At 35.0% G+C, this 8281-nt stretch overlaps 1 protein-coding gene across 1 annotated transcript in view; it reads left to right on the top strand.

Moving 5' to 3' along the window:
* The window catches only part of LOC107559432 (GRAM domain-containing protein 2-like), a 23828-nt gene extending 16907 nt beyond the window's left edge, over window positions 1-6921 (top strand). The window contains exons 5-10 of the mRNA XM_016243254.1: window positions 1651-1754; window positions 2548-2646; window positions 4690-4761; window positions 4865-4927; window positions 5124-5301; window positions 6824-6921. Coding sequence (XP_016098740.1) covers window positions 1651-1754; window positions 2548-2646; window positions 4690-4761; window positions 4865-4927; window positions 5124-5301; window positions 6824-6921 — 614 coding nt within the window. The remainder of the gene's footprint in view (window positions 1-1650; window positions 1755-2547; window positions 2647-4689; window positions 4762-4864; window positions 4928-5123; window positions 5302-6823) is intronic.
* Window positions 6922-8281: the final 1360 nt, after the last annotated feature.

Genomic DNA, 8281 nt, shown 5'->3' with positions numbered 1-8281 from the left:
AAGTCTTACGGGTTTGAAACGACATGAGGGTGAGTAATTAATGACAGAATTTTCATTTTTGGGTGAACTAACCCTTTAATACGATATGTAATACCTAAATTTTCACAACAACTATTTTATAATTTAATATAGTTTACATATCTGTCTATCAATCAATCTATCAATCTATCTATCTATCTATCTACTCTAACACTCTTTAGATTTAATAGCAGCACTGGAGCTGCATGAACACAAGTTTGCGTAAAACCTGACGATTATATATGATATTATATTATATTATATTACGTTCGTTATGTTATGTTATGTTATTAATCAGTTGTTCACATGGTCAGTGTCACTCATTTGCTTGTTTGATTGGTGATATTTTTCAGGTTTATGTCATAACTTTTCTGTTTCAATTGTTATCCTAAAACATTGAAATGTTCCCAAGTCCAGAGACGTAGCAAGGAGATCTGTAAAATAATCCATGTGACATCAGGGGTTCAACCGTGATTTTTACGAATCTACGAGAATAATTTTTGTGCACAAAAGAAAAAAAACATAATGACTTTATTCAACAATTCGTCTCCTCCGCGTCACCCTGTAGTCCATTTTGGAGAGTATCCGCTGGACGTAAACAACGTATGCTGTTCTGTGTCGGCTGCATCACACCTGATCTGTTTCCTACGTTGTTGTAATTTGACCTGAACGAAAACAGCGTATCCGTGTGACGCAGCTGACACAGAACAGCATACGCTGTTTACGTCCAGCTGATATTCTCCAAAATGGCACCAGGGTGATGCGGAGGAGACGAATTGTTGAATAAAGTCGTTATTTTTTTTCTTTTGGGCACAAAAAGTATTCTCATAGCTTCGTATAATTGCGGATGAACCACTGATGTTGCATGGATTATTTTATAGATCTCCTTGCTACGTTTCTGGACTTGGGAACATTTCAGTTGCTGTCTATGCAGGGTCAGACAGCTCTCAGATTCCATCAAAAATATCTTAATTTGTGTTCCGAAGATGAACGAAAGTCTTACGGGTTTGAAACGACATGAGGGTGAGTAATTAATGACAGAATTTTCATTTTTGGGTGAACTAACCCTTTAATACGATATGTAATACCTAAATTTTCACAACAACTATTTTATAATTTAATATAGTTTACATATCTGTCTATCAATCAATCTATCAATCTATCTATCTATCTATCTACTCTAACACTCTTTAGATTTAATAGCAGCACTGGAGCTGCATGAACACAAGTTTGCATAAAACCTGACGATTATATATTATATTATATTATATTACGTTCGTTATGTTATGTTATGTTATTAATCAGTTGTTCACATGGTCAGTGTCACTGATTTGCTTGTTTGATTGGTGATATTTTCAGGTTTATGTCATAACTTTTCTGTTTCAATTGTTATCCTAAAACATTTATTTCAAGGATTAAATTACCCCTATTTTCAGTCATTTGGACCAAAATTGATTTCATGTTTATCTTGGTGTTTGGTAATATTATGCTGTTGCAATCTGTCTGACATTGATATCAAGATGCTTTGGGCTAGTTCAAGTAAAACAAGACGTCAGAATTTGATGCTGTTCAGTATCAGCTTGCGTGACTTGCAGATCTCTTGTATAAGTGCACTTATGACCCGTCCTTTAGTTTACTCCTGCGCCCTGCTGCGAGACATCCTGCTGCAAGGCCGACTCTATATCTCTCGAAACTGGCTGTGTTTCTACACCAACCTCTTTGGTAAAGACATCAAGGTGAGCGTCACATCTATGCTGATGATTATTGCTGGGATAGACATGACTAGAAAGTTCATGCCCAGGAAAAAGGTGCCATTTGTGTTCGAAAATAGTGCAATTTTTAAACATTTAATTTGAAAACTGAACGTCATATCAAATGATATTTTCACACAGTACCCAAAGTACTAAGGCATGTGTATAAATAGCTGAGCACATTGTGAAAGTATCCATTTGAGTGTACTTAATAATAAATCAGGTTACTGTATAATTGGAATATAGAATTATACAATATATAATTACAATAATGATTGCAAAACATGGAAAGTTTAATATTGTTAATTCAAATATCATATAGATATTGTAATAGAAAAAAAAATTATTAAATAAAATTAATTAACCCATTATAATTTGAAGTTTTGTGTCTGTTACATTTAAAATATTGTGAAGATCAGTACAGAAATGTCTGAATGACTCAGAAAACAACACAAAACAGACTTGTTTCTGGTAGTACAATTTTAGCATCAAAACAAACTCGAAAGGAATTATCACATAGAACAAATGAACAAATTCGTAAGGAATGATCACAGAATGACTGGTGCTTTGTGTACTTTTTTGGCTGCACACCACGTTGCAGTTTGTTGTGCTGAGTTAAGCGTAACATTATATCGTTCCTTTGTGCACCACGTTATTTAGTAATTAGATTTCATTGGTTCAGTTTCCATCCTTGAGAGGGAAAATGTTGTGTGCAAGAATGGACTTTGAAACAAGGAACTTTTTGCTTTTTTTTCTGCCACTTTCTCTTGCCTCTCAGGTGGCCTTTCCTGTTGCGTCTGTGCGGTTGGTGAAGAAACATAAGACAGCAGGTCTGGTTCCTAATGGCTTGGCTATCACCACAGACAGCAGTCAGAAGGTGTGTTTCCACCGGGTTCCAGGTCATCGACCGGCAGATTGAAATACAAAGCTTAGTCAGCATTAGCATAACAGTGAAAATGCAAATAGATGCAACACTGAGACGAATCTATGTCTTCAGTCAGCATATCTCACAGCTGTCAGCATTTATACCTTTTTGTCAGCGAAGTAAGACTGGTTTAGAAGACCATTATTCAGTAGGCTGGCAAGTGGCCAGTGCAAAGAATTGATTTGTTATCAGATATTATCGTCTTTATAAATTATTATTTGCTGATTGCGCTTTCAAAGCTCAGGAAACTTAATGGAGATCACATTTTTTGTCTCTTTTGTTCTAAATGGTCTGAAATGAATGTGGATAACATAGCTCAGATAATTTGGTCTTGTAGAATTCTAATGAGAAACATTTGAGATCGAAATCTCTTGAAATTTTTGATTTGCAATGCAGACTCTAGTATCTTGGCAAATCTGTGCACAGTCTGTCTTATTTGATATCTCCAGTACTGAAACTCTAGACAAAGAAATTCCAATAAATGAAAATAGACAAATAAGATATGTACTATAGCAAGATTATACAACTCTAAATATGACTAGCATAGCTCAGATAATTTGGTCTTGAAAGTATTTGATGAGAAATGTTTGAATTCATTTTGAGGTCTTGTGATTGCAGACTTGATTTCTTTTCCATTTAATCTAATTCATCTCTAGTGGAAATTCACTGACATTTCATATGTCATTTTTCTTTCCGTTGGTTGTGTCAGTGGACTCAGCATCAAATTCTTTTCAGCTAAGGCTTCAGTTAGTTCATATAACTGAAGATCTTGTGGAATATAGCAGTTGAAAGCAGTCTTGTTGGACATTGCTTTGAGGATTAATGCCTGTGAATAGTCAGTAATTCTAGATTTCTTTAAGGCAGTCGTTTACTTCCTGTACAGTGAAAGCAGAACAAAATGGCCATTGTGAAAAATAAATATAGTTGCATTGAAGTGCACCTGGTAAAATCCTAGGTAGGCAGTTGTTATTGCAACCACTACTATGCATTCAAGTTCAGGATACAAAATAACTAAATCATAAAGTTTGAATGCTGGCAATTCTTTTATGCAGGTATATAAACAAGTGAATACACTCGCATCTCTTATGCACAACCTATATACTGTACATTACTTATGGCATCTCCCAAATAATGAAATCATTTGCATGAAACTGCTAACTTTCTAATGGAAGCAAAATTACCACTGCCCTATATGCAAACATGCTTTTCAAAGTTTTTCATGTGAACATGCATGCAAAAGGTGAGTATCTTAGAGAATTTGTTTAGTACACATCATTTCATTATTTTTCGACTCCTCTTGAAGATTGCCTTTATTTTGTACAAAGAGAAATGGGCTTTCATGCACTCTTAGTGTTCCCTAAAAATATGGCTATTGTTAAATTAAACCAAAGTGGTTTGTCTTCATACTCTGGTTATGCACACTATCTCTCGTCTCTGCTAGAACATCCAGCTAAAACATTTTAAGGTGGTAATTGTGTCTTTAGATTAGAAAAAAGTTCTTTAGATTATTTAAATGTTCTTCACACTAAGAAAAAAATTGTTTTTTAAAGAAATGTTCACTGAAGCTTCTTTAGAGAATCCAATATGGTTCTTCTATATTGGCATCACTGTGCAAATCCCCTTTTGGAAACTTTATTTTTAAGAGTGTGGTCCATGCTGGTTTAGGTGGTTGACCAGACAGTTAAAGGTAAGGAGTTGGAGTGCTGAAATAACAAGGTAAAAACCAGCTTAAGGTCATAAAGAAGCTGTGTTTTGAAGCATGTTAGCTGTTTTTTAAAGGTCCAAGATCTTCCAGCATAGTTCCACCATTAAGCACCTAAACCGGCTTTGAGCATCTTAAGACCAGCTTGGACTAGTTTGAAACCAACATGTTTAAAAATAGCTGGTTTTTCTAGTAGGAATATAAGTGAACATGCCACATCCACCATGTATTGTAGTCTCTGTTTAATCTTCTTCACTCTAATGATAATATGTTTGTGTCCTTTCCACCCACAGTACGTGTTTGTGTCTCTACTGTCCAGAGATAGCGTCTATGATGTGTTGAGATGCATCTGCACACATCTACAGGTGAGAGTTTAGTCAGTACCTCTGGGCTATTACGTCGAGAACATGTAATCAGTGTTAGCCTAATGACAAGTGGGCTTTTATCATGCTGCTGTCTGTCATTCAGGTCAATGGAAAGAAGATCCTAAGCCTCAAGCAGTACATGGAGGAGCCCATCTCTTTATCTCTGGTAGGTTTGAGAGTCCAGACTGTGAAATTAATGGGTTTTTTTTTTCACAAATCTCTGCCATTTGGTCAATTTTCATTCACAATATTGCCACCCAATGAAAACAAGCTGCAAGTGAATGTTTATATAAAAGGGTTGTATGAAAAAATTGCATGCTTAGTGAATCCTAGTGTGACCGTTTTTCCATGTGCCGGTGTAGGATGAGTTCCCTGTCCCTGAAGTTTTCCCTGTACCAGATGAGTTTCCTCCGGTGCTGAAGTGGAGGAGGAAGCCGTCAGTTGTGTCTGTAGCTTCATCTCTTCCTGACTTACTGGGAAACTCCACCGCCGGCCTGAGTGCCGTAGACGCCCCCTTCCAGACAGACAAGCCTCTGGAGGGTGAGTGACTGACTAAAAAAGGTATTTAGATATTTTTGGGAAATGATGCCATAGTAATACTGAGTTATGGTTTCCTAAAGTTTTTTTTTTTTTTTTACCTAGTACCTAGAAGAAACATGTAAATAGCATGTATATATATGAATATGACAATCAAAATCTATCCTATGATACTCCCACACACACACACTGCCTTTTTTGATAGGGGTAATGATGGGTTAGAAGTAATGAAATGTTCAGTATTGCATATTTTAGATGTATTTTGGAAGTTTCGCATGTTCTGTAATCTGATTTCTTGGAAAGAACCCATTTTTGAGTTTACACTGGGTTCACAGTCATGGAAAATATAAGGAATTTTAAAACTGTGGAGGACATGAGTATAATCTGTATGTAATTAAAAAGTGAGCAGTGAAATAAATCTTTCTAGTTTTGGTCTGTTCTCAATATTTCATCAGCTAGATATTACTTGCTGTGAATGTTTGTTATAAGTAAAACTGGTTTGCAAGCTGCATGATGACAATCTGTATACTGCTTTAAATCTATTCATTCAAAAGATTGGTGCTTAATCTCAGAAATCTCTATAAAGGGATTTTAAATCAAATCTCTTGTAATTATAAACAACTGGCAAGGTCATGGGAAAGTCATAGACATTTTTGGTCAAAGTAATAATAATAAAATAAATAAAAATATATATTACAACCATAACATCCTATGCTAAATCCAATAATATCAATCTTAATGTCTATTTTGACTTATTATGAGATTAGATATCAAAATTCTACCTCACTAGATTCATGAATGCAAAAATGAATAATTGGCTAGCACTTACTGAAATAAACATGTAGTGTAATGAGATCATGTTACAAGAATATAACAGACTGCCCACAGATGAGAGAAAAAATTCCCCCAGCTTTGCACATTATCAGGTCATTTTTGTGCCGTGCTTGCTGATGGTAAAGCCAGGTGAAATTCTGCAGTGGGAAATGCATTAGCCATGAGCAGATTAATTTCTCAGACCAGACTGGCAGTTAATGTCCCCATTTGATCAAATGTTTCTCAGATGGAATGAAAAAATGTCCATTAAATGATTTTGTTCTGTTCTGATCACTTCAGTTTGATGTCATGTGTCTGCTCATGTTGTGAGTGCTTGGTTCTCTCAGTGTGTGTGGACATGAAGCAGGGACGGTCCTGTTTGCTCGGGTCCATTATGCAATACAGGATTAAGCCCAAAAGGAGATTTTAGAAAGTAGAGATAAAACATTAAAATACCAGCCTCTGCTATGACTAATAGATGCTATACTTTTAAATGCTTGTTTGTGTACTGTTAAAAGCCATTTTTTGGGCTAAGGGTTATGGGTAGATCACATATAATATACTGTAGATATTTTATTTCAACAAATATTCCATGAAGTTAACTGTATGCATTTATAAAAGAATTAGAAAAATGTTTAAAAATTGATTAAGGGGACTTAAATCAATGTGTCATGCATTTCCTCATCCGGTGATACGGCTCGGTCCATTTCAGATCAAAGTCTGGAGACCAAGAAGATCCTCCTGACAGAGACGATACCAGAACTGGGCCAGATGGAGTACCAGCTACTGAAATTCTTCATCCTGCTGTGAGTTTGGCTGGACAATCCTTACTATGTGGTCATGCTTGCTTTCTCACTCGTGCTTATATGCTGTCACAGAGACTGGTGTCTTGTTTAAAGACACCTAATTCAGTGGTTTGTCATTTTCGTACACAAAAAAATCACTTTATCACCTTTCATTTGAAGTGTGGGTACTGTGTCAAAAGTCTTCAATTGAAAATCATAGAAGAAAAGTATGCACATTTAAACGTACTTCAGCAAAAAAAAGTCAACTTTTTTTCCAAGCTCTATAAATAGACCAAATCAAGAGGCAGGGGAGATTTTCTCATAACTTGCATTTGCTTGCCAGTCCACCTGTTCCAGTAATCCGTCCCCATCGTCATGTGGCCGTATGTGTAGTATATGTGGTGATAAACTCACTGGACAAGTAAACTGCTATGCATGTAAACTGGCTATCCAGTGGATCACACAGTGCCTTGTGCACACACCAGTGGAGTCTGCTGTTTGATTTCAGAAAAATACTCTACTCTGTATGAAAGAGATGTTATCAGAAAAAATGTTTTAAAGCAACAATCTCAACAGAATAAGATGACAAATTGGGACCTGCAGATTATAATGATTATAACAACAAATTCAAACAAACACCCCACCAAATACATTAGGAGTTAAAAACATGATCAGTTTTCAGAACCTTAATTATTAAAACAATATAATACAGTTAAACTATTTACAGTTATGCATATCATATGTGGCCCTGGACCACAAAACCAGTCATGAGTAGCATGGGTATATTGTAGCAATAGCCAACAGTGTATAGGTCAAAATGATCATTTTTCTTTTATGCCAGAAAGATCATGTTCCATGAAGATATTTTGTACATTTCCTACCGTAAATATATCAAAACTTAATTTTTTTGATTAGTATAATATGCATTGCTAAAAACTTCATTTGGACAACTTTAAAGGCGATTTTCTCAATATTTAGAATTTTTTTTTGCACCCTTCCAGATTTTCAAATAGTTGTATCTCAGCCAAATATTGTCCTATTGTCCTAACAAACCATACATAAACGTAAAGCTTATTTATTTAGCTTTCAGATTATGTATAAATCACAATTTAAAAAAACGGACCCCTATGACTGGTCCAGGGTCATATATAATTAATATAATATAATATAATGTAATGTAATGTAATATAATAGTTAAACTATTTACAATTGTCAACCTATATTATATAAACAACATAATGTGTACAAAATGTGTATAATAATAATAATTAAAGTAGAGCTTTTTTCAGAATTAATATTTATGAATATAAAATTGTCTGAATTTTGTGTGATATAATTTTTTTTCAAGCTGTAGAATTCATGGTCAATAAAATAGTGCATTTTCA

Source organism: Sinocyclocheilus grahami, unplaced genomic scaffold, assembly GCF_001515645.1.
Source record: "Sinocyclocheilus grahami isolate Dianchi unplaced genomic scaffold, SAMN03320097.WGS_v1.1 scaffold685.1, whole genome shotgun sequence".
Lineage (NCBI taxonomy): Eukaryota > Metazoa > Chordata > Actinopteri > Cypriniformes > Cyprinidae > Sinocyclocheilus > Sinocyclocheilus grahami.
This window is presented reverse-complemented; position numbering and strand designations above follow the sequence as displayed.